The sequence below is a fragment of the Chaetodon auriga genome, chromosome 21 (assembly GCF_051107435.1).
Source record: "Chaetodon auriga isolate fChaAug3 chromosome 21, fChaAug3.hap1, whole genome shotgun sequence".
NCBI classification, from domain to species: Eukaryota; Metazoa; Chordata; class Actinopteri; order Chaetodontiformes; family Chaetodontidae; genus Chaetodon; species Chaetodon auriga.
The window spans coordinates 12,375,238-12,401,882 of record NC_135094.1 but is presented as its reverse complement, the minus strand read 5'-3'; the positions used below and the strand labels follow the sequence as shown (position 1 = coordinate 12,401,882).

The 26,645-nt window shown below is 43.2% G+C and overlaps 3 protein-coding genes across 8 annotated transcripts in view; all 3 read left to right on the top strand.

Annotated features, from left to right (window-relative positions):
* Positions 1 to 3,396, top strand: part of relch (RAB11 binding and LisH domain, coiled-coil and HEAT repeat containing) — a 32,224-nt gene extending 28,828 nt beyond the window's left edge. For all 6 annotated transcript variants that reach the window (XM_076761208.1, XM_076761207.1, XM_076761206.1 and 3 more), the window contains 2 exons: positions 245 to 315; positions 2,061 to 3,396. In XM_076761208.1, coding sequence (XP_076617323.1) covers positions 245 to 315; positions 2,061 to 2,181 — 192 coding nt within the window. In that variant the 3' untranslated portion in view covers positions 2,182 to 3,396. The remainder of the gene's footprint in view (positions 1 to 244; positions 316 to 2,060) is intronic.
* Positions 3,397 to 6,148: 2,752 nt separating this feature from the next.
* On the top strand, positions 6,149 to 19,480 carry tnfrsf11a (tumor necrosis factor receptor superfamily, member 11a, NFKB activator). Its single transcript, XM_076761544.1, has 10 exons — positions 6,149 to 6,436; positions 10,864 to 10,942; positions 11,358 to 11,483; positions 11,983 to 12,129; positions 12,218 to 12,308; positions 12,731 to 12,807; positions 12,913 to 13,020; positions 13,541 to 13,590; positions 13,801 to 14,761; positions 17,877 to 19,480. The coding sequence occupies exons 1-10, from the start codon at positions 6,362 to 6,364 to the stop codon at positions 18,158 to 18,160; spliced, it is 1,998 nt and encodes a 665-aa protein (XP_076617659.1). The 5' UTR covers positions 6,149 to 6,361; the 3' UTR covers positions 18,161 to 19,480.
* A 1,619-nt stretch (positions 19,481 to 21,099) lies between these two features.
* On the top strand, positions 21,100 to 26,151 carry LOC143340024 (retinol dehydrogenase 11). Its single transcript, XM_076761611.1, has 7 exons — positions 21,100 to 21,113; positions 21,613 to 21,728; positions 22,113 to 22,268; positions 22,359 to 22,463; positions 24,010 to 24,219; positions 24,808 to 25,000; positions 25,928 to 26,151. The coding sequence occupies exons 1-7, from the start codon at positions 21,100 to 21,102 to the stop codon at positions 26,028 to 26,030; spliced, it is 897 nt and encodes a 298-aa protein (XP_076617726.1). The 3' UTR covers positions 26,031 to 26,151.
* The last annotated feature ends 494 nt before the right edge of the window (positions 26,152 to 26,645 follow it).

Here is a 26,645-nt window from a genome sequence, read left to right as displayed (position 1 = left end):
TTTTCCAAGCTGGAACCTTTGTGCATTAAAACATACAAACGCGTACACGGTCTTTATTTTGTCATGTTGGGACATAATTAGACCCACACCATGTGTCTGGCTCCGCTCTAGTCGTTAAACGCACGCTGTTTACAAGCATTGGGTTGATGGTAATTCATTCCTAAAAGACATCTTTTGCTGAATCATGAGATTCAAATCTGTTTTTGTAAGGCAACATGTCAGATCTCTTTGATATTCTCCACAGGTTATTCTGAGTTCTATGATCAAGGAGTGCGAAATCAAGGTGGAAAACAGAGGAATGGCAGACGCACAGGGGTGAGAACAACCAAACAGTCCCGTTCACGCCATCGCCTCATCTCCAAATTATTTATGAAATGCTGGTTTTTATAACATGGCTGCCTGTGACAGCAACAAGCGACGGCTTCAAAGTGGAGGTTGAGGAGAATTTGGAGGGACAAGAAGCAGTCCTGCTGCGAGGAGAGTGGTCACTTCACAGCGTTGGGACCGGGCCCATATTGTGGGCTTATTCCCCGTGGGTAGAGGAGAACATGTAAGAGTGTTGGAACCACACTCATTATGTGGGTATCTTCACAGAGAGAAAGAGCAGAAAAATGAGAGGAGTTGTTTTGGTACCGCTCAGAGAGCTGGGACACCGGCCATACTGTGGGTGTCTTTTGAAACATGTTTCTCCCATCTTGTTAACATGTGTTTGGGGCTCATTAAAAAGAGAAGTGTGTTTATATGGATGTAAGAAGTGTGTGTATGCCGGCTGCTCTCTGCGCACACATGCTCAGTTTTGGGTGTGTTGAACTCTGAGGTTAAGGCCTCTGTGTTTGTGCCGAGAGGTTTTCGGTTCCCTGTCATTAAAGTCTGTCGAGTCTCCCTTCGACTTCTCGTGCTGTAATTGATAACTTGGATCTTTATTTTCACAGCATGTATCTTTAAAGCAGTTTTGACCATGTAGAATGCGGATTTTCTTTTTTTTTTTTTTTTATCCCATTTGATTCATCATTTACTTCCTGGTATGTAATATTCTGGAAACCCTGATACTCTGTGGCCGTCACGGCTCAGCGAGCAGCCTCTCAGAACGACCTTTTGAAGTGGCGCCACATAACATTGGTGGAGTTATTTGTAGTTATGCAAGTTTCCATACTCCAGTATCTTATTTCACCAGTGCTGGTAAAGTTACTTATGAAATGTAATCGGAGTCAGATTACTAAAAATGTAATAAGCAATGTAACTTTTTTGAATTGCTTCATCAAAGTTATCAAGTAGAGCAATGTGCACTGATTTGATTGACAGGCGAGAGGCGGTGCAAATTCAAACGAGCCAAAAACCAAATTTGAGCGCATACTAGCCAATGAATGGAGCCCGTCTACACGTATAGACTGCTCCTTGTAAGCCATCCTACCCTTGATGGTGTTGCATTCAAATATGCAAATTGCAATTCCATTTACTTTGTTGTTACATTACATGTAACCAGTTACTCCGCTACGTTGCCTTTCACATGCTTATGCCCATAAATTCAGGAAGGTTCAGGAAATGATTTGGTTTCCAGCCAAAATTGACTTTCTGCTTCATGCTGCATGTGCGTACAACAAAGTAAAGTGCTGCACACAACTGTGAACTGCAGCAGTATGCAGGGGAGTCGAGGCCTTTATGCCGCAAGACATGAGGCGTCAGTCAACGGTGTCTGAGCTCCCTGATATCCGTTGACGTTAGCTTGGAGTTGGTGTTGAGATATGATGTTTGTCCTTCTATTGAGCAATGCGGCTGCTTGGCAGGGTGTTGTAACTGTTCCACTGTATCAGTCTGAGTCCCAGCTAACTCAAAAGAGGAACTTGTCGAACCGTTAGACTGTAAAAATGAGGAGGGGCTGCACTGGCAAACAGCTTTTCTCCACTAGTAAAGGCTGATATGAGCTCGACAACAGATAGCGGAGGATTGTTTTTCTGCACCGTTGTGCTTTTGTTTCAGTTCACATACATTAATAAATCAGAGCTAAACCTTGTATCATCATGGCCAAATCCAACCCTCACACCCTGTTTCTTTTTCCGTAGCTCCATGTCCATCGCCTCCAGTTTGGTGGGTGAGGATGCCAAGACCAAGTTCCTGAGCAAGATGGGTCAGCTGACCACCTCCGGCGCCATGCTGGCCAACGTCTTCCAGAGGAAGAAGTGATCGCGACACTGACTGGCCGACCATTGCAGCTAACTGACGATCCCCTCGCTGTCTTTGGGAGCATTTCATTTCACTGGAAAGAGCATTGGTTCAGCTTAAAGTAGAAGAAGTGTGTTGTTTATCCAATTTCAGGAAGTGGAGGTGTGCCGAAAGTTGTGTTGGTCTCAAATATGCAGTGCAGCAGGACTCCGTGCACTTTCAAGGTGAACAGCTATGTTTTTGCGCGTTGAAAGCTGAGGTCTTCCCCTCTGCTCACCTCTCCTTAATCATGACGAAGGCGTTAACAAGGACGAGGGATTTGCTTTTACGAATCAGCGTTGTTAACATTTCAGAAAGAGGGGAGAGAGGAACAAACTGAACAGTATTGAGATTCACCCGAAGTGGTAACAAGGGACCTGCTTCCTGGACGTTTCTGGACTGTCACAGAATTCAGTGTCATTTCAGTGCAGTACTTCTCGTATCAGAAGAGCGTCACACATCTCTAAGAAACTAAACTCTGAGCACGGCCTGCTGGATTTTTATTTCCAATTTTAAACGCCATTTTGGGGGGAAAGAGCTGTGCGACAGACAGATGCGTTAACTTGCGTTTGTGCTTGAATAATAGTCCTGAAGACATGAGAATGGTTCTGGGTCTGTCGAGAATGCCTCGTGCAGTCTACCTGTACGGCTCAGAAGTTTCGCCTACTTGAAGCTATGAAAAAGAAATGTCTTGCCTTTATTTTCCGTCTCTGGTTTTTGTTTTGATAGCTTCTATTTTATAACTTATTTATGTCTTAATGAAGAAAACACATACCTTATTCCAACTTCCAAAGAAATTTGCACTTCACTTTACTATTTTGTTCTTTATTATATATATATATATATGTTTTAATTCAAAGTCTCCTACATAATGGACATTATCACTACTGTTAATGGATCAGTTTTTTTGTTTATCCGTTCTGGCGATGTGTAGTTGAAGAGAACACTGGTCATAATTATTCCTCTCTGTCCGTTGCATCTTGTCCGTCTGTGTTGCAGTGTCTCTGATATTGTACTTTTTTTTTTCTAAAGTGGGTATTTGGTTCTATTTTTTTGTTGTTGTTCTTTTTCAGTATGCTCTAAGAGAAACAGTAAATAACTGTATCATACACTGAACCGAAGAGATGGTACTCATTATGTATATTTGAAATTGGTGTCATGGTGTAATAAAAGATGGAGATCAGTTGTGTACTTAAATGTGCTTGTGGAGGCCTGCGTGCTTTTAGAGGTTTTGATTATGGCTCAGAAGTGTAGACAGGTGTTTAAGGCTGTAAAACGAAGTCATTTCACGAACAAACACACACTCCGACAGTGCCTGCCCCTCGCATCCAAGCCTTTGATGTTGTCTTTTGTCTGCCCGGTACAGCGAACCAAAGTCCACCTGAAGGGACATTCCTAACAACTTACCCCAAATAAATACACAACTAAAAGCTCAGATGTGCCGTCAAGATTACACTATCTCTCAATGCGGGCTATCTATCCTTCAACAGGGCAAAAATTTAACAAGGCTGTTAAAGCACAATCCATAATAGTGACAAGAAACATGAAATTTTTTCAATCTTACCAATAACAGGCAGCTTTTGCCCAGTTGCACGGTTGATTGACCTGCTGTGGAATCTGGTACATGCATGTGTGTTGAAAGTAGAAATGGGTCAGGTGGGCCCATAGAGCTGCACACATTTAGTGGTTGAACATTGCATGAGTGAACACCTCTTGATTTGCATATTCAGGCTAATATTCAACCATCATCACTGATAACATAACAGGTGGACAAATATAATTGATACAAGACAGGTTTAGGGCTTTGTGTGCGTGTGTGCGTGTGTATGTGGGTGTGCCTGTGTACCTCTATCTGTGTCTTTAGATATGTGCGTGCAGACAGATGCCTGATATGTGATTTGCATTTAAAGTGAAGTTTTTGTTCTTTGTGTGTCAGAGCAACCTTCTGCTCGGCTTTGTATCGGCGTGCCAACGTGTGGAGCTGCATTCACAACCGGGTGTGAACCTGCATTTCTTTGTGTGCGATCATGAAAATTCATTTTTGTTTGTGCCGAAATGGCGTCAGCAGGCAGCTCTAACTCACATTGGTGACTGGGGTGACTCACAGATCACATCTGTTTCCAAAGCAAGCAGGAGCGATGCATATCCAACCCTAAAACCACCGGAACATGGTGGCTAAGCCTTAATGTTGTTATTCCGCTCTGTCTGTATGTGACTGCCATGTGCATGTTTTTCAGGCCTGCAGTGCGTTCAAGGGAGACCATGCCGAACCCTCGAGTCCTCCTCCAAAATCATGGTACCAAAAGAGGCTGTGGCTGCCTTCTTTCTGTGTTGCGTTAATGGAAACCACTCAGCAGCTTATGGCCTGTGTGTGCATTTTTGTGTGTATGAGCTGTCTGGAATCGGCCTATTTCATTTGAACTGTGACTTGTTTTAAGTGATGCTAAGCAACACAACTCACATGCCTAAAGAGCTACACAGTCTGTGCTCTGACCAAGGTCACCTGAAGTGTGATGCTTGTAAAGCAGCATGGTGTCCGCCTGCAGTGCATCTGCGTTTTTATACATCAAAACAAGCTACTTTGAAACCTCCGTGTTTGAAGTGGGGTCTAACAGGGACTTCTCTGTGTTTGCAGTTCACTTTTGTTGTTGGGGTTTAGCTGGGTGGGAATATCTGGGGTGCATTCAGAGTCAAGCTGGGGATTCTGATTGGGCTCTTTTAGCAATCTGGCTCTTAATTGCTACTGTGCACACTGCAGAGGCCCCACCACAAAACAACTTTTCTCAGCACGTTTTACGGGAAGCAGGGCAGAGGGAGGACAGGGCCCATTACCTCCTCTGGCTTAGCTTAAAACTCTCATTATTCTTCCTCTTTCTTCCTCTGTTGAGCTCCTTATGAGTACAAAAGTTCTTTACTATCACACGCCTCACTTCAGCGTCAGTCACTGTTGATTTTTAGACAGAGCTGATCTCATGTTTATGAAAGCATCTTAACTATCAGTATGTGCAAAGTTCCTCTCTGTCCAGAGTCATGACTCTTGCGCTCATCAAGGAGTGAAGATTCATTTCCTTGGATCTCTTTTTTTTTTTTTTTTTTTTTTTTTTTTCCATTTCTCACCTCACCACTCCACTTTCGTGCCAATCAGCCCCCTTTTTTTTATCCATGCAGGGCCCACACGTGCAATTTGATATTTGCATAACTGTCACCTTGAAGAGAACATATAATCCACTCTCTCAAACCTTCCCTCTCATGACTTGCCAAGGTAGGCTGGGTTTGGTCCTCCATGCAAATTCAGAGGAAAATACACCCAGTGCTTTTTCTCCATCTGCCCTGGGAGCATAGGAGGGCTATTCCCTGGAGGCAGAATACATTTCAAGTAAATGACTTTTCGGTTTACATGGTCATGGCTGTTCCAGGACACATGCTCCAGGAACTATGTCCACTCACCTCCATGATGCAGGAGGAGAGCTCTATGAAAGTGACCACATGCTTTGCCTGTGAGTGCGGGGTCATATCTGGATCCATCTCTGGCACGCGGCATTGACTCAGCTTGTTTGACTAATCACATGGAAGTGTCACTTGACAAACTGTCAAAATAAATTGCGCAGGCTGTTGGGCAGCTAAGCATCGTAAAGTTGGTATTCACAGAAAGAGAGAAACATGTTGTGACAGTACACTTGTAATTCCAGTGTATAAAGGTTCATGTTACCATGATAAACTTCCATCACTGACACGCTCACTTTGTCTGTCTCATGCACACTCACTCATTCATTCAGAGAGAGAGAGAGAGAGAGAGAGAGAGAGAGAGATCAGTACGTAGAGGCAGGAGGGAAGGGGGAGTGAAGTTTTTCCTCACACATGACAACGTGGAGGAGTTCCCTCCCTCAGCCAGTCAGTCAGTTTTTACAAGCTGTTGCACGAAGCTTCCTCCACAACGCGTGGGTGAAAGCAGAAGGAAGATGAGAGGAGAAGAGAGGAGGGAACCGCAGCTGCCTTACCGGGAATGAAGGCGCAAGAATGCCCTGTGAGACGGTGTGGAGGACCCGCCACATTTACGCACGCAAGAAGAAGTGATTTAGAATCGGATCGCGGTGTTAAGAGTCATCGTCTTGGCTGAGAGAGAAAAGTTTGCATCAGAACTAGTCTCCGCTAAGCCGCAGAGATGAGACGGAACTTTTCTACAAGTTGGATAGTCCGAGGTTGGATAACATGCGTCCTCGTCACCTTTTACGCACAGGTAAAAACGCACTTTCTGGAGCTAAAACTAAGGTTTCCATGCCTCTGATAACAAGATTAGCGGGTGTTTTTAAAAAGTCAAAAGAGCTGATAATTGCTTTTTCCTGTGCCGTCTCCTATGTACTACGTTTGCGGTGCTGTCCGGTTTTATTCGCGAGTGGCGTATAAAATAAGATTCGTGATGGGTTTTTTTTTTTTGGAGTAGAAGGCGATATGTAACGATACACCCGTTTATGTGTCATCACATGAGATGCTTTGTATAAAGGGGTCAGAGAAGGAACGAGGAGAAGGGAGGGGTGTTGGATTTTTACGCCCGGACACTGACTGGAAACAGTTGTGTTTGGGTCGGGTCCACCTCCCCTGTTCTGACCGCAAAAACGCCGCTGGCAGCTGGATGCTCCTCTCCCCTCACCAGGAATTCTCTCCCGGTCCAGAGGGGACCGGCGCGGGCCAAATGGCTCATCAGGAGCCTCATTAACTGCGCCAGAGGAGAGGTTTCCAAGGAGGATCCGGAGGGCTAGACGCTAAAACTAAACATGTCATTGTGTTGAGTTTCAGCGTCACCAAGTTTTTTTTCGATGCTGTCTTGTTTTCACTGCATTGGGATTTTATCAGTGCCATGCTTTAAAGGCTCAAATAAAATATAAAAACTGATCTTGTGCCACAGTTTAACCGAAGGGAAAAAAAGTGAATGGCCCTTGACATGTTGTCCATGTTGTTGTTTCGTCCAAGGAGTTAACTCTGACCAGGTGGAGTAGTTTATAAGCTGTGGTTGTAGTGGTGGGACTGCTGGGCACCAGTGATCTATCACTGCCTGTTGGCCTGTGTTACCGTAAGCCAGCATCGTTATGACTTTGACTGGAACAGACGCGCTTTCTTCCCCCTTTTTCTTCTCTGCCTCTCCAACATGTGTTGCAAAAGATAATGCTTAAAGCCACTGCATCATGTCAAATGCTGAGATCCTGAGAGTAACGAGGAGAGATGTTTTTCAAGTAACAACAGCGAGTAAATACAGATCTAATGCCTGGAAAACGAGTCACTGTGCGGGAGGGAGGAACTATTTTTCATCTACGTTTTAAGGTGACACTGCAAACCTTTGGCTTTGGTTCGTTCTCACCGTGGTCTTGCCATTACTGACTCACAGTATCCCAAAAGAATTCCCCTTCGTTTTCTTGGTTTTCAACCACTTCATCCAATCCATTCCAAATTCATTTCAAACTGTCTGTGTGACATTGTGCAATAGAAGATTACTTCAAGATGTCGAGAGCAGAAAAGTCAGTATATCATAAGTAAGCTGAGCTTTGGTGGATTAATCGACTTGCCTCCCCAAATGGCTCCTGTGCTTTTTATAGGTCAGCTTCTTCCAGCCATCCATGCATTTGTGCATCTGACCATCCTGCCGTTCGACCTTCAGCAACCTCTCACTGCCTCTTTCACTTTAACCATTCCATCCATCCGTCCACCGTCTCGTCAGTAATCAGTGTTGCGTCTGCTTTGGTTTGAGGAGTAACTCTGCTTCAGGCCTGCAGATCCAAACTTGATTTAACTACCCAGACAACAGAGACATTCAACTAGTAGATAATGAAGCTTTGTGTGGGGAAGGAATTATAATTGTTTTAAGACCTTCAGTGTGCCTGGAACACACCTAGATAAAGCTGTCTAGTTAAATTAAAACAGTTGGCACAGATTTAAGGTGTCATGGGGCCTCTTTTCCAGCTTTTTGCAGCATCTGTTTTTGCTGAGTTTCTGTCATTTAAGCTATTTCAGTGTTTTGTTGACAGATTGTTTGGTTCCGCTGTCTCTGTTGATTTCCACAGCTTTTCTTTCATATGAAGCCACTCTTCCTGCTACAGTTCTAAAAGATGTCAGTTCATGTGTGCCAGAGGATTTTTCCCAGGAATAACGTGGCCAGTTTTGAAGATAAGACAACGGGAAGCGGCAAGCAAATGCAAAGTGTGATTTGTTCTTACTCAAGCAATAATTTACGAAGTCGTTGAGATGCTCATATGGTTGAGGTGTTGAAAGCCCTTATCAGGAGTATGAGATTTCAAAACTAGTAAATATCCTGATTTGTGCAGGTGGCACTTCAAAGCATTTGTTTTTATGGCTGTGAAAGAATTAATCACAGGTGCAAACATTGCACAAAGATTCAATTGTTATGCATTATGCTTTTACAGCGCCTTATCATGGATCGGCGAAACCTCTGGAGGCCTGAAAGTCAGCCTGTGCTTCTCTTGGCTTGGTGCCAATGGCTGCCGTTATGCAAATTCTACAGTTTTCTGACAGCAAATGGAATGCATTCTGCGTCACACTCCTGTTTGATAGGATCACACAACTGGAGATGGATTTAGATAAACAAAACCCCTTGGAAGAGGTGATAAAAAAGGGCAGTTACTGAATATCACCAGAACAATAAGACAATAAGGGTCCCTTTTGTCTCTTTTCTGCATTGCATGCAGCCCACCATCCATCCATCTGGCTATGTCCTTTCCGTGTCCTATCGTTTCCTTGAGCCTCACACACTCTCAAACCTAAGTGTATATGGGAATCCATACAGAAGATAAAGTTAGTTTTGAGGTTGGATGTTCGAGCTTGACGCTCACGATAACCTGCAATCATATAGGGTGGATCAGCTCTTTTCCTCTTACATATATATTTAGTGAGTCAAAACATACTTCCTCGGATAACTGAGGCCCAATGTTTAGATGTGGCTGCAACAAAAATACAATTCCCAGCATTCTTTTGGCTTCCTGTGCAGTTGTCCGGATTGACCACCACTGGCTTCGCAGATGTGTCTCTACAGCTCTCTACACAAAGACATGAACTCCTTTGCATGGGAACCTTTCCTGCTTCTGCCACTTCTGTGTGCTACAGCACATGGTCCTCATTAGTGCTGCGGTCCGAGCTATGAGAGCTGTACATCATTATCCCCCTGGTTAGATTATAAAACAAAGACTGCCTGATGTGTGAGAGGTTGAGTGGAGGTAATTAAACGTTTGGCAGTTTTCATGTTGCATGTTGTGGTCGCCTGAGGCCAGACAGACAGACACTAAGAGTTGAAAGAGTTTAATGCGGAGGTGTGAGATGGAAATAACAAGGGGAGGAGGGGGAGAGGGTGAGGAAGGCAGTATCTGAGTTAAATCTCATTATTCTTTATCTAAACTGTCATTATTGCTGACAAGTATGATGACAGACAGACAGACAGACAAATGTATGGGGAGAGCAGGAGGATGGGTTTGTCACATTTAATGTGGAGTACTGCAGAACCAGCCTTTCCTGACCGTACAGATGACAGTATGAATTACTGAATCAATGTATAATTTCAGGGGGAAAATGACCTTTCAGAAGGGCGTAGAGAGAAAAAGCAGGAGGTTGGTCCGAGGTCAGAGTGCAGTCAGGCCTATAGGTTGTGTTTTTCTACATTTCTATTTAGACACTGTGGCTTTGGCACGGTTTCTGTCATAACAGCCAGATTTTCTAATTCAGCAATGTGGCGAGGAGAACACCAGCCCCTAATTTAGGGCGGCTGGAGGGTGTGTACAATATATGTGTCTGTGTGTGTGTGTGTGTGTGTGTGTGTGTGTGTGTGTGTGTGAGCGAGAGAGAGAGAGACCCTGCATAGTTAACCTTTGTGGTCTTTATACTAGAGTTCCCAATTATTGTTTAAATCGCATGTGGATGTTTCACTGTTCATCTCCATGCTCCCTGCAACAAGAGCTTTGGTAATCCAGGCTAATGCTATAGTTGACACTAATGAATAACAGCAGGAGATTTAGCATTATAGCAAGTCACAACAGAAGACTTTTAGGGATGAGCTCACCTGATAGCTTAACAGCATCTCACCTTTCATACTTAACATTTACTTAATGGGTGTTTCTGACAGATAGGCCATCCTGCCTAAATCATGGTGATTTCCTTTTAACAGCTCGCTAGTGGGGATCAGAATATCTGCAGCCAAGTGTTTATTAATTCCAAGCCAACTGGAGCCGATTGCATCTAGTTCCACTTGGTTCTCCTCACATAACTGGATCCCACTTGGGTTTAGGGTGCTGGTTTGGAGGGTGTACAGTGCTGTGGTCAGGTGCCTCTGAGAGTGTGGAAAGAATTCCAGGGCATGTCTTGGAAATGTTTTAACCATCGTCTTCATCTCATTACTCACCGCCATCTCAAAATATCACGTGTGGATTTGAAAGATGAAGCGAGGAAGGATCTTCGTAGAGACGTGTGGCTTTCATTGAGGAAAATTGTATAGAACTGATGGAAAGTGGATGTTTTTGTCATGATAGAATTTGGTATAACCTGTTTTCTGTAAATAAGTATGGTTGTAAAGAAGTGTGATGAAAGGATGCGAGACAAGAAAAGTAGTCCGGTCACATAAAAAAGCTGAATTTACACAAAATAAGTCATTTTGTGTCTTATCTTTTTTAGAACGTGGTCTCCAAATCTCTCCAGTGTGATGACAAACATTACTTAAAAAACTCCAGATGCTGCAAGAAGTGTGGACCAGGTAATAACACACGCACACACACACGCACACACACACACACTGAGGTGGTGTGAGCATATTGCAAATCTGGTTTACTCAGTGGAAGCAGCATGAAATATAAATAGATTTCCATTCACAAAGATCCTATATCAAAAGGGGAAGGGCAGTTTAAAAGGGAACATTTTGGCTTAAAATGGCTCAGAAATGCATGTGTGTTTTCACAACCACACATACACACACGATTTACTGTGACATTTGATCCACTGGACGTACCCACTTCTTTAAAAGAGGAAAAGGGCTCTAATTTATTCAATTTCCTCCTTCTTTTCTCCTGTTCCATTAGGTTTTTAGTGGTTAGTGTGATTATGCATGGGTTGTTAAATCCATCTGCCTTTCTTCTTCCCTTACTCTCTCCCTCTCCCTTATTCTCCATTAGGCTTCCGTGTGTTTTCTGACTGCACTGATTCAGACGAGACTAAGTGCGTTAAATGTAATCGTGGTGAATACCAGCCCAGCTGGACGGACAAGATGCGCTGTCTTCAGCAGAAGTTCTGTGACCCAGGTCAGTACCTGCAGCTGGAACAAGGACTTCTGAATCCTGAAAAACCATTCAAATGTTTTGCTCTTACGACGTAATGCAAATGTTTAAATATGAGATTGAGACCTTTTAATGTAAAACTATCCAGTACAACAACACCAAAAAGTACTGCAGCCAAGATCACCACAAGAACAAAGCACCACCTCTCATATAGTATCTATTGTAGTAGTTTTGTGTTGATTTTGGGGTTCTCAAAAAAAAAGAATACTCCAATCGTGCAAGAAAATGTTCTTGTGTATAATTTTCATGACATGAGCTCAAAACTAAAGTGTCCTCCAGGAAAGTGTCTCATAGAATAATCTCAAACCCTTTGTAACGAAGCCAATTCCAAACTCTGCACAAGCCACAGCACAACTCCAGATTCAGCCTGTGGAATGAGGTTTTAGATGCAACACACATTATCATTCCTTCCAAGGCTTTGGACCTACCTCTGTGCTAAAATACTCCCTGCTCTGACCTCCAGTGAAGGGTTTCATGGAGAGGCCCGAGAACCCTGTGGCGGAGGAGATGTGTCGCTGCATTCCCGGCCTCCAATGCTATCCCATCAACTGCGAGTACTGTGAGAGGATTCCCACCTGCAGCGCTGGATATGGACTCGAGGGGGACCCTGGTGAGACACACTCGCACAAAATCCAAATCAAACAATCACAGTGGGGTGTCACTTGGAGCTAAACCACAATGTACTATGCTATTTCCAGAGTCCACGAATGGAAGGAAGATCTGTGTTGCATGTAAGAAAGGCTTCTTCTCTGCTGACAACAGCGCCGAACAATGCAAGCAATGGACGAAGTAAGTGTATATATGTGTGCACGCACATGCACCCAACCACACACACGCACACACAGTTTTTTGCCTGGAATCCTTTAATTTTATGAAAGGAGAATGGGTAGTTTGGGTAGCTCTCCTCTGGCACACCACCAGCCAGCTGCTATGAGTAATACTCACACCACTTCCTCTGGAACCCGGGACCAGACACCAGCTTCCCCTGCTGGCCAGATCTGTGACGGTGATGATGACGATGGAGAGACAGAGAGGGAATTTTGTTTTCCTCTCCGCCTGTCTGTCCTCCGTCATAGCACATCCATTAGTAAAGGTTAGCAGGTTGGCCAGCAAAACAGTGGAGAGAAGGAAAGAGAAAAACACGTCGTATGTCCACGTGTACAAACACTGCTCTTCACTCTGTGTTTCTGCCGTCTCATCCTCTCTTCTAGCTGTAAGGCTGAGGGCAGGAGTGAAACAAAGCCAGGCAGTGCTCAGGCTGACGCAGTGTGTGGACCACCTGTCTCTGGTAAGATGTGGAGATAACCCCGATTAGAATTGTATCTGTGGCAGATATTTAGCGCTGACAGTAGATGGAGAGTAGACAAACATGCTCTGAACTCCTCCCTTGCAGGTGCAGCACCCTCCTGGGTCGTCGTTTCAGTGCTGTCAGTCATCACCATTCTGTGTCTCCTCATCCTGCTCCTCTTCTGCTACAAGGACAAGCTGAAATTACTCTCTGGTAGGTGGCAGTCATATTGATCCTGATGTTCTCCGCCGGCTAGATGCTTCACTATTGTTGTTATGACTGATTTCAAGGTGTCGTACGGTGTAGACAGAGATGCATTGACATATACAAGTGGTTGTGTGTAGCAGAGAACCAGAGGGGTTACAATGCAACTGAAATCTGTTCTGTATGAGTTGATAAACTCAGTACATCCTTTCCAGCATTTATCAAATATATCTGCCTTGAGTCCCGAAGCAAAAATGTCATGCATCGCATTAAACCATTTTTCTTAATGGGTTTTCTACTGGCGAGCAGCATTATTCTAAACATATGTGCTGCTGAAAAGCCAAGAAGCTGTGGTGGCATTCGACCCAAGAACAAGACCCGGACACAAAAGTCAATCTTGATTTTTCAAACTTTTTCCGTGCTATCTGATTCTTCTCCAGCAGCTGTAAAGCTCAGAGCGTTCCCAAAAACACATCTGCTCCTGCATTTCGTTCAGCAGTAAGTTACAATATGTTGTTTCTTTTTCTAGTGAATCTACGATCCTGTGTCCAGAATCTGAAGAGGACTAGGATACAACAGGTGAAGTGGAATTTCAGTCAAAAGGCAATGGAAGTACACCAAGAATAATCCCATCTACTTATTAGAGTGTTCCTGAAATATATGGGATGAAATGAAACACTTAGGAACAAATACAGCACTCACGTCTTCCACTACATGGTTTGGGAAATCAAATATCTCACAAAATAACACTTATTTACCATTTTCCTCTCCTTGTTTCTGTCACTGTAGGAGACCTTGGCCCCTCTTTACCAAAGTGGAGCAGGAGGGGGAATAGGAGGAGGCCCTGGAGGCCCCAAATGTACACCATGTGAGACCACCAAACTCATCTGCCAAGCACCCCACAGCCCTGCTGATGAGACCCCATGCACCTTCCCTACCTCTGTTCCCGATGTCAAGGTCTCACTGCCTCCAACAGGGGAGACGGCAGAGGAAGAAGAGACCAAGGGGAAGACGATGATGGAGGATCAGAGCGAAGGCTCTGGAGAACCCGAGGAGGTGTCAGAAGAGGAGGAGGTTGTGAGCGTGTCTCCTCTTTTGGCAGGTTCTTGTGTGTGTGTCATTCCCGTCCGTGAGCCGCTGGAAGTCGGGGAGAATGAGGACTGTAGCCAGGCTGTCAGCTCTGGGACTCCAGGAACCTGCTCATGTGGAGGCCTTGATGGAGATGAAAGTGGGAAGGTGGAGAAGAGTGAGAGTGTCAGGGCGGACAATGGAGAAAAGGGTGACGGAAATCAAGAAAAAATGGTTTTAGCCAAGAGTGAGACAGGCGTCACCTCTCTTGTCTCTCTTTCTCCCCCACTGCTCCACTCCTCCTCTGTAATCCCTCCTTCCAGTCCACTTCCTGAACTGTGCCTGCCGTTGTCCCAGGCTCAGGTGAGACCAGAGTTCAAACCGCACCTGACTGACAGGTCACTTGTAAAACAGGAGGAATTATACAGACTGGCGAGCACAGACCCCACCTCAAAAGAGAACAGTACAACCTCCACAGTGACCTCGGTCAGTCCCTTGATGAGTTCCTCCTCTGTTGGAGATCTCTACCTGGACAAGCCCCCTGAGGCCTCGAGCCTGGAGCAAGGCCAGGCACTTTCCTGGGGGGACAGCAGGGGAAACAAGCTCTCTTCTTTGGGGTCAGAACTGGCGTGCACACCTGAGAGCCTCCATAGTCAGCTGGCTGAACCAACTCTTACCTCAGGTAACTTTTTAAGTTTCTAAGGTTTTAAAACAAATCTACGGAAGCCCTTTTCTGTCAAAATTGGAATGAGAAAAATGAGAATACTAATTGTAAAACAAAGTTATGAGAAGATGATTTATTTCAAAACTCTGACATACTAAGTCAGACTTGTGACTTTTTAAAAAATAGATACTAAGTATATTAAGTAGCTAGATGCTAGTTTGACCTGCTAAAAGTCAAAATTATATGTTAATTGTAAAAAAAAAAAAAAGTAAAAATTCTGACAATATTTTTTGACTTTCATAATTTGAGGTAGTCATACTGTTAAAATTTTAAATTTGACTTGTTTTCTCAAAAGTTTTTAATAATGTTGACTTTTCACTTAAATTAAATTAAGTGATTTATTATTGCATAACTCTGACTTGGAAAGTCATTCTCATAATTCTAATTCAGTATCTCATTATTTTCACTGAGTATTACCGTTGGTGTTTTTATTTTTATTATCACTGAACTTTACTTTCCATGGCGCAAATGGGCTTCCATACGTCTGTGTGTCGATTCCCAGAAAACCAGGCTATTTGTGGCTCTCCTGGGGCAATACAAAGATGCAATGGAGATGAATATTTTTTGGATAATTTTGCTATGACCACTAAACAATGCGAGTGAAGACTGAATGCACAGTGGTTGTGTGCTATGGGGATAATGGCTCATTACAAAGACTGTGGGACCACAGTTGTGTTTGCCAGGTGGATTCTGTGTTCTTTGTTTGTGTAGGCAGCCACCACTGTGTTGCCACAGGGTCGTAGCCATACATGATTTGATGCACTACATAGCAGCGTTCCCTGTCCGCAGAATAGGTGGGACCAGCCACGAAGAATAACAGAATGAAATATATGTCGGTTTTAATGGAAAGTTTTACTGTCACATGGTTGAACTTGTATTGTTCTCGCTGAGACCTTTGCACGCTGCCAAGGAGAAAAATCTCCGGGAAACATACTTATTGTGCCTCAAACACTGAGTGGTTATGGTTAGTTATAAAAGCAGTATTATCAGAACAGTCAGCTCTGGTACCGTGGTTTGCTCAAATTGGGGTATTATTAGGTGAACAAAACTTATGAGAGAGGATTGGTTTCAGCATAAGAATGAGAAATTTGCCTGATTGTGTCCAAGAAATATGTTTTTATTAAGGCCAGTATTGATAGTTGGATCCTGAATGTCGGGGGGGAGGGGACCACACAGGGAGCAGGAATAAGATATGTGACTGTTTGATGAGCTAGTGAACCACCAGAACCACACTCTAACATAGTGTTGTGCTTGTGTGTCAGTGTGAACTATGCCATCTACAAAGCTCCTGTTTACCCAGAGTTCCATAGGGTTGCGCAAAGTGACCACAGCTTTAATTGAAGCAAGATGTGCGCAGCTTGAGTAATACTTTTATAAGCCTGCCCACCCAACAAAAACACACACACACACACACACAAACTTGTGAAGACTTTTTTTTTTTACTCTCACTGATGACTGGGTACTTTGATTACATGCTGGCCTGACATGAACATCATTTCCCATCATGCAGTAATGACAGGTGATTAAATGGACTTCCCGCACATGCTATTTTAAGGTCAAGCGAGGGTGAGAGGTCTCACCTGTTCCCTAAAAGATTTCTTTCAGCTCAGGTCGCACGTAGAAGCTGTCTACTGTGCAGCGTCAGTCTTATGTGGTGGCCACTGGAACAGTTTGCTCAAGGGCACCTCAACAGTAGTAATGACCCTGATACATTTTACTGTTCGAGGGATTAAAACGGGCTGCTGTCCACGTGAAATGAGCAAGATTTTGGGTAGAGCTGTGTACGGTTGTGGTTTTCTTTGAGATTGAACAGGAGAGGGGTCCTGTCAGAGTTCAGCTTTAGTCTTTGGTTTAAAAGCCCTGTCAGTATACTGTATTGTTGCAATTGTTGGGCATCCAGAAAAATCAGCTTGGTATTAAGAAAGGATAAACAGAGGAACCCAAGCAGATTCCATAGAGCTTTGTTTTCAAAGTTGCGGTGAAATGACATACTTTCAAGCTAGACCTCTCAGACTGGTATTCCGGGAAAGGCTCTCAGATGGGGAACACAGAGACTCACTCTCTGGGAGTGTGTGACTGTGTTTGTCCGTCCTCGCAACTTTATAGGCCCGCGTGTGCTTCTCGGCGCATGTGTGTGCGCAGGGGTAAAAGTGTCTGCTCGAGTCTGTTTGCTTACATTTACTGCATTTCTGCGTGCGTGTGTGCGTGCGTGCGCGTTTGTGTGAATAGATGAGGCATGAGCTGTGAGTCACGGAGGGTCGGCCGGTGCCGTCTGCTGGAAACTCAGACAGGAGGCTGGATAAAATAGGAACCAGAGGCTTAATGTGGTGAAAGATGGCTTACAAAACAAAAACACACAGTTTATTTCCTAATTCACCTGGCTGGCTGCAATCCGTACGCCAACAGTACGTGGACACCAGTAGATCTGTGCAAGTTTGGACCAATGAGATCATATCGTAGATTTACAAATAAAGTTGAGATAAACCATGGAAAGTTCTCTTGTGGAGAAACACGCTGCTGGATGGAATGAAGGTTAGAAAGAGTTGAACCACGCTTTTTTTTTTTTTCTCGCATTTATTCAGCCATGTCTGTAAAACCCTAAAGACTTGACAAACGGCTTGTTTTCAGAGGTCACCGGTTTCTCACGCGAAAGAGCGCTGGAAACAAATAGGGCAGAAAGGATATGATATGGCGGTCTATGTAGCTGCGGCCTTTCTGTGGTCGTCCTGCATGGTCATTACACCCACTGTCCGTTTGTCATCTGAGGTTAGCCAAGGTATAGTCCCCTCTTCACTTACATCATGGAGAGGGGAAGCTCTATCTGCCTGTACGTAGGTGGCCGTGTCTTACTCAACAACACCATATATATACATATTTCTACACATTTCCCAATAGGGTGTCAATGCACTTTATACCAGTTACAGTCAGAAATGATTCATTTGTCATGAAACCAAGGCTTTTGTAACACTAGCCTACTTGTAGAACTCGAAAAAAAAACATATGTACCAGGCAAATAGTATCCATAAATAGCGTCCCATTTCTCACAATTTCTTCGTTTTCTCCTTCCGTTCAGGTCAGGTGTCTGGGAGCCACAACACCACCTTCATCTCGAGCGGCCAGGTGATGAACTTCAGCGGCGATGTCATCGTCGTCTACGTCAGCCAGACGTCTCTGGGCAGTGACGGGGCGGGGCAGGACGACGCCTTCGGGAGCCCCGTCCAGGAAGAAGCCAATGAGACAGCCCCGTTTTTTCAGAGCTGTCTCAGGTCACAAGGGGACTCCATTTCCCAGAACTGCTTGCAAGACGAGACACTGCCTGTGCAGGAAGTGATAGAGAAGCGGCCAATGGGAAAATGAAAAGTGAACAATGGCTGTTTATTTGTCAGTGCAGAGATCATCTCCATAGCCGTCCCTTATCATTTCTGGTTCCTTCATCTTAAATAGCTCCCAATTAAATTATAAATAACAGGGAAAAAAACACAATTTGTCAGTCACGTCAGCTTTCTGCACAAGAACAACGAAAGCTTTTAATTAAAACGATGGAATGCAATATTTCCATTTCACACACAGTCGCTGAATCTTGTTTCGGGCATCTCTAAAGTACCTTTTTTCATTTTCCAGTGGAAAGCTGCAGGTTTTTTCAGATGGAAACTCCCTCCATTCCAGACACTGATGGGGAATTTTGTTGGGAATTGGATGTGGAACTAGAGTTGAGACTGGAAGAACGTCATGTTTTTATTCTTGTATGGAAATTGCAGCTGGGTCTTGATACAAAGGAGCGACTATATTTTTTATTTCCCACCTTTCATCAATGAATAGCTCGGGTTAAAGTCTGAAGACTCCTTGTTTTTTAACCGTTCCAAATTTGACATTTGGATGATTTCCAGGGTTCCCTTACACAACAAAATGTTCACCATGTGGAAATAATTGTGTTGAAAAATCAAGCCATGAAAGTAAATGAATTCGTGATAGAAAATTCAATTTATTTGCTACATTAAAATCTGGCAGGGTAGAATCAAAGATTGTAAAAAAAAATATATATAGTAATGAATTTATGGCATTTCACTGAGTGAATTTTCAGTTTTTTGATTTTTTTTCTGGTTTGCAGGGTTTAACAAAAGCTACTTCACAGTAAAAAGACGCACTCAGTGTTGGTACAATGCTTGTTTATCCTGTATGTAGACTTTTCTATTCTCTTCTTATTGCACCACAAGTGCAGTTAGTGTCTATAAGAACAAAATGCTATGCATTTGATAAGCTATTTTATTACTGGTTTGTTTTGTTTCATTATGTATTAATGTGCAAGCCTTAATGAAGAAAAGTAAAAATGTCAGCCTGTTAATATGTAGTTTTAATTAATTTTACAAAGTAGATTGTCTATGTGTTCGTTTAGAGGATGCATATGTGATCAATGCTTGTATATATTTCAAACAAAGCTTGATGTATTGGCGACGACAAGAATGAATAATATCTTTTTGCTTTCTCTCATTTGATTTGAGGTGTGGAAGTGTTAAGTGGAGCCTTTAACAGCAGGCAAAACACAAACTGTCGGAGTTAAAAGGGACTGTTCAATATATTATGTATGCGTCCTTTCAATAATTTTGTACATATCAATCAAACAATTGCAATGAATGACTGAAAGAATATTTTGATTGAAATTAAATATGTTTTGCATCTAATCCTTTCAGGGATGGCTGCCATCCTGCATTCTGTGGTTTCTCTCTGTCAACTTTCCTATTCTGGGATTGACAAATTACAATGAACGAGTCACTTCTCTCCTCAAGATGATCTATAATCTTTGTGAAGCAATTCTAATTACACATGTGGCAAGGCCTCTCTGTCTTTGTCCCCATGTTGACAGACAGACAGACAGGCAGCCTTTCATCAGGCCTGGGGATGGCGAGCAGCTGTGAGGAGAAACTAATCTAGCAGTCAGACCAGCTAGCGTCACAGAAAGACCACATGAGAGGAGCTGGCAGCACTCATTTAGGCCTGGTTTGGGTCAGCAGGAGTATGTTTATGTATGTGTGTATGTGTGTGCCTGAGTGTGTCTAAGTGTGCATCTTGTCCCCGCTTATTTTATGGTTGTTTGTGAAAACAGGAAGTTATGACTAGCTTTCACATGGTTTACATGAGACCTGGCTGGCTGGCCAGCACAGAACCGTACTGTAGATTTAAATGATTTCAGCTTTTTTTTTTTTTTTTTTTTTTTTTCTCAACCTTCCCCGAGTGAGAAAACAGTCTCTTATTTAACTGAAGATGTGTAGGAAGTTGCTACAGTCCACCCCCTAGTGGTAACTGTATGTTAGGACAGGAAATCTCAAGTAAATATGAAAATTCTGAGTTTCAAACGGAGTACAAGACAAAGCATGTCACATTTTTTATAGACGGGTCCGACACTGACTATAGTCGATGGTCTCATTTTAACTAATCCAACGGTTTTTAAGTGATAATGAAAAGGAAAGAAGGCGAGGGGAGACCCCCTCTTGAGTAAATCTCCGGGTTCTGCATTCATACTCATTACTTCCCATCCTCATTGTCACCCCAATCAGCAGTTAGGATAACAGCCTTACTGCGCATACTTTACAGCTGGGTGATAAACGAGACCTTCCTGTGGAAAGCACCAGAAAACCCACAATGGTGAAACGCTGAAATTACAGTCGGCTCACCTGTGGATGCAGGCTCTCGATTTCACCTGCAGTGACTCTGCTGCACAGACACTTATATAAGATTAGTTATTAGTTTTCCCCAGTGGTGATTTTACAGGCAGCAGATGCAGTTTCAAGTTACTTCACACGTAACGAAAGAAAGCTTAAAATGCTGTTTATAGGTCTCCATACATGATTTGAATATTTTTCTTTGTGGTATAGTTACTTTGACCTACACATGGTATTGCATGGTTGATTTTTGAGCAAATTGCAGAGGAGAAAAAAAAAAAAAAAGATGTTACAACATTTTTTGTGTAAGCCTGCTGAGGCAATAGTCAGAGTCACTTTGTACAAATGCACAATTAGCTCTCAGAATTTGTCATGTGATTGCTTGTCAGGAATTCAGTCTGAAATTCTGTCTGATTGATTAGTCACAATAACAGACTTTCAACAGGGGGGGTTTTGTCTTAAGTTATGACTTCCAAATGCACTCCCATTCATTTTAAGGGAAAATACACCCTTCTGTCTCTCCCTGTGCCATTTCTCTGCTGTCTTCTCCGCCACATAAGACCTGAGCCTCGACACGTCAGCGGTGGAATAAGGAGCCACTCGAGCTTTAGGAGGGACATTACAAGTTTATATCACACAATGCAAGCAATCAGGTAAGACACTTCTGAAGTGGGATATAATCACCAGATAAAAAGAGGAGGTGAAAGTAGATATGTTGCTTTTAAGAGCTGTTTTGAGTAATGCAGTGGAATTTCAATGTACCACATGCAAGCCAGATTCCTGCTCACAAACTGATTTTCCCCTGATATGGGCGTAATATGGATGGAGGTTGTTGCTTCAGCTCACTTCAGACAGGCACTGAAATGTCAAGTGAAGTTTCTGAGTCAGTTCACGGCTTGTGACTTCCAGCTTCATTTTATACGATGACTGTGGTTCCTGGCATTCACTGTTTTGCCTTAGGTGGTAAACCTCTTCCACCTTGTAATTTAGCGACAGTAAGGTTAAACAGACATGTCGCATAAACAGTCATTTATTCCCTTCATTTTTCTTATTCTGTTGACAGTAAATAGTTGGATTTAACCATCATGTTTGGTGTCAAGATCCCCCTTAAAATTTCTCTAATTGATTACACCTTCGTACCTCACTCCCCAGGTCTCTGTTTATGCCCAAGTGGTCTTCAGATGTGCGCCTAGATGGGAAGACAGCTATAGTAACGGGAGCCAATGTTGGAATAGGCAAAGAGACAGCTAAGGACCTGGCTGGCAGAGGCAAGCAAACACAACTAAAGACAAACGAGTACCATGATGACTTATAGGCTCTTTCTTACTGTGTGACTCAGAGTGCCTGTGTGGAAAATCTTTAAAGCTTAACAAGCTTGTGCAAAAATAACAAATATAACGAGGTGGCTCAAGTATTAAACTGCTGAATGAAATGAAATAAATAATGCCCGTAAGCATATGAACCAATAAAATACAGCTAAATACATATTAGACCAGAGCAAATACTTGCCATGCTTTATATATGGGCACACAAACACTGAGACAAAGATTAATGTGTAACAGGGAGCTCAGCACCACTTTACCCGGTTCACATTTCAACATGAACGTACATGCAAACGCACAGTCACCATTAAGAGGCATTAATCTCCGTAGGTGCTCGGGTGATTTTGGCGTGCAGAGACATGGCGAAGGGAGAGCAGGCTGCTCGTGACATCATGAGGGAGGTGAAGGCAGCCAAGGTAGTCGCCAGGCAACTGGATCTGGCTGATACCAAATCGATCTGCCAGTTTGCTGAGAATATCTACAACAGTGGGTGGCACACACGCGAGCACGCATGCACGCACACACACACATAGACTGCAGATATAGGTAACATGTTTGTTTGTTTTTTTTTTTCAGCTGAGAAGGCTCTTCACTACCTCATCAACAATGCCGGTGTGGCGATCTGCCCTCACAGCCTCACAGTGGACGGGTACGAGATGCAGTTTGGAGTCAATCACTTGGGTACGAGATTTAACTGTTTAGGAAATACACCAGTCTTGGGGAGATCGTCCTTGTGTCCTTAGCAGCTCTGAAGGCCTTTTATTGATAAGAATGAATAATCAGTTGCCCTGGCTACTTTTTGTTCTAGTGATGAAGTATTAGTATACATAAATAGGGGAGAGTGGGGTAAGTAGTGCCAATTTTTACTTAAAGTGCCTTTTACGCAAGGGGATTACAGGAATGCCTCCAACTAAAATATGTACATATAGTTTATGATGTTGTGCATCCCTGGGAGCAATCACTTTGGATCTTAAATAAACTGTTTCAGAAATATAGCTTTAGAAAAAAAAGTGGTTTTGTGGCACAACTTGCCCCCAGTGCGGGGTAAGTTGTGCCATTAGTCAGAATACACTGGGGTAAATTGTGCCATTGATAACTGAAGTAAAAAAGATCATTTTAATCTCACAAACGATAATGCTATATAAAAGCAAGACAATTTCAATACAAAAGTACTTGTTTAATGTTTATTTAAAGTTTTAACATCATCAAAGGCCAGTTTGCTTCAACAAGGCCTAGCACCACATGAACACATGCTCAGAACCAAATGAAAATTCCAAAATGGGCACCTAACTGCATCTGCATCTGAATATCTTCACAGATTCAGCCTACTACTGGACATTCCACTTGTCAATGCTGCAGGGGAATGTGACCTTGTGCTCCCTTCTGGCTGTAGCTACCACCAAGCTTTTGTGGTGTGGGTAGTTTCTTGAGCACATCACCTCTAGGGATGACTCCTTCATCATTCTCTCTAAATGTGAAGATGGGCTTTCCATCAAAAGACCTCTTACAACTTTGCTTCAGAAACTTTGCACTGATCTCGTCACCTTCAACATTCTCCACCAATCCAACATAGTTATAGGATTTGGATTTTTTACCTGCAAACTTCACAAAGACAAAGTCACCAGCAGACAGATCCTTGTCACCATCATCATCATCATCATCGTCATCAATAAAATACAATAAAGTAATATATAGTAAATAATCATAAGATGGGGGAAGTTGTGCCACTGGCACAACTTAACCCAGCTCCTTTGGCACAAATTACCCCAAGCCCACCATTTTGAAAAAAATGCATCCCCCAGCTGTTTTGAGCTAGCATCATGCTAACTGTATAGACTCATGATGTAGCTTACTAAAGCACTAAAACATGTGTGAACTGTTTTCAAAGTTTTCTATAATTGTTCAAACACAGCAATCAAAAAACCTTAGTCATAGAAATTTTACTTTGGAGGGCAAAAAAATGTTTTTTGAACTTAAATGTGCTTACCTCTCAAGTCATGTGTCTCCCTTCTTTGCAGGATGAGCGAAATGGATGCCTCTTCAAAAATATGTGGTCACATGACCAACTTCTTCTATGGTTTTCTAAATAACAGGGGTGGCACTACTTGCCCCTTGGCACAAATTACCCCACTCTCCCCTATGTCTCTTCAAAGTTTTCATTGTGCTCCTTCTGTGTCTCCTTTCCTCTTGCTCCAAACTCCTCTCACCCACCCCACCCCCCCTTCAGGTCATTTCTTCCTGACCTTTCTGTTACTGGACTTGCTGAAGCACTCAGCACCATCCCGGGTCATCAACTTGTCATCGGCAACACACGCCATGGGCAAGATCCAGTTTGATGACCTGAGCGGCGAGAAAAACTACCACCCGTTCAGGGCCTACGCACAGAGCAAGCTGGCCAACGTCCTGTTTACCAGAGAGATGGCCAAAAGGACTGAGGGTAGGGTGTGTGTGTGTGTGTGTGTGTGTGTGTGTGTGTGTGTGTGTGTGTGTGTGTGACACATATTATGCTTCATGTACTGTTCGTCTTTATTTCTGTTTCTGTGCCTTTTTGTCTCTTTCCCTGTGCATAAAAAATCAATCTGCATCTCTTGTCAGCATGAGAGTCTCATGCCTCAACCACCAACGCTCTGGGCAAGAAACAGAGCAAGGAGCAACATGTTTGTAGAAAACACAGATGTTTTAAAGAATTAATCATTGCTGCACCGATCACACCTTGTTTGACATTCCTGCTGGTAATCTTATCATTTCAATGGAGATTATTACGAGTGAAGGACGGCTTTTTGTGTTCAAGTATTATCATGCATTTTCTGCATGTCAGTGATTGCGCCATGGATTCTGAAAGTGATCTGATGTATTTACTATTTCACTTTCCTGCATCTTGCAACCAGTGTTTAAGGTTCTCTTCCAACGCAGTTCGACAAAACAATATAACGAGATAGAAAAACAAACAATTTTGGGAAGCTGGCATCCACGTTAACCCATCTGAGAGAAAGGTCTGTACCTAAATGCATCCCTCTGCCTGCAGCTCTTGGTGTGATGACATACTGCGTGGACCCTGGTGTGGTGAACACTGAAATCACAAGGCACATAGTTCGCCCTCTTGTGGACATAATCAAGACCTTCAGTTTTGTGCTGAAGACCCCAGCAGAGGGAGCCCACACCACCATCTACTGCGCCGTCACTCCTGAGAACCAGCTGCTTACCGGAGGATACTACAAGTCAGTTTGCAATGCTGCAGCGATACTCAAGATCAATTCAAATTAGCCCAAATCAAGCCACTTAACGCCACCTACGAAGTGAGAGACATCACACCACACACGTAGACAACCAGATGTCAGTTTTTCTTCGATGGCGTATCATCAGAAACTGTAGCTGTCATTAACATATTTAGTCACAACATCACTAGTGTCTCTTACTGGCTTCAGTAGGACACACACACACACAGGAAGTCAGTGCAGAGCAGCTAAAACTCGGCTCTTGATTCTGGTTCATAGTGGAGCTGCAGAGTTTTGAATAAGCGTAATATTAAATAACAACAACAACAACCCGGGCCGGAATCCGACCCGGGATCTGACCCGGGTAAGTTCCGGGTCATAAGATAACATTTACAGGAAGTCAGTCCAGTAAATAGAGCGTTAGAGCAGCGGTCCCGAACTACAAGGGCCATTTGATACCGGGCCGCAGAGAGACTGAACAAAAAATATTTTATTGATCATCAGAGTCTGAACGAAGTTTCGAAGAAGTTCCGCCTGTGACTGCGCACATGTCGACGCGCTCGTCTCGGTCACGTGATACGGTGTTAAAAAATAAGAAGAGAAACAAGCGCAGGACTCTTACTAATTACAACAACTACATTAAGGGTAACAGGGAGTTGTATTTTTAATAATTATTGCTTAAACCGGTCCGTGGCGCAAAAAAAGGTTGGGGACCACTGAGCTACTTGACGGCTACATCTAAAAGCAATCTTAGCTACTAATTGGCCATGCACCCGTAAAGCAAATCCATGTAGAAGCCATCATTCATAACCGATTTCCCTCCTTAATTCTGCACAAGTGGCAATAAAGGTTGACAACACTTAAAACTTGATGATGACTACAATGCTGCACGTGTAAAACAGCTCATCCCTCCGTCTTTCTTCCTTACAGGGACTGTGCCAGTGCCCAGAGCTGCAGAGCAGGTCAGGACGATGGCACTGCCTTAAAGCTGTGGGCCGTGAGCTGCCACCTGCTAGGCATCCGCTGGAGATAGACTTTAAACAACCTTAAATAAGCGCTCATACATGCTTTGAAGCGATGCTCATGAGCAACCGTGAGCACTAAAGCACTACAGATGCTGCGTTTGGTGAAACTGAAACTGTGATGCAGGCTATGTGATGGATGAAAAGTAGTTGAAGTATAGGGTACAAATGCAAGGAAATAGGTTAAAGAAGGAAATTATAACAGCTGTAGCTAATAAAAAATATCCCTGATATCCCAAATTGATTTTGTTCTCATGTGTTTTATTTTGTGTTTTGATTTTTATCGTCACAGAAGGAGATATTCAACATTTTGCAAGATTATTATTACTATTATTTTCAAACTGTACAGCTGATTTTGGAAATCATCATAACTGGGATTAAGTATTAGCAACCTATTGAAATTTAGAGGATCTCAAGTGGCCAGGAAGCAATGTGGCAATAGTATCACAATAAAAGCATTGTGATTAGATATTACTACAGAATCAACCATTGCAAGCGATGCTATCAATATTGCAAAACTCTTTTATTAGGTTATTCTAAATATGTGGGGACGGCTTTATTAAACGCTTTGGATCTCACCCTTCTCTCTTGAGTCACCTCAGTCCACAACTCGAGCGCCTCCGGCT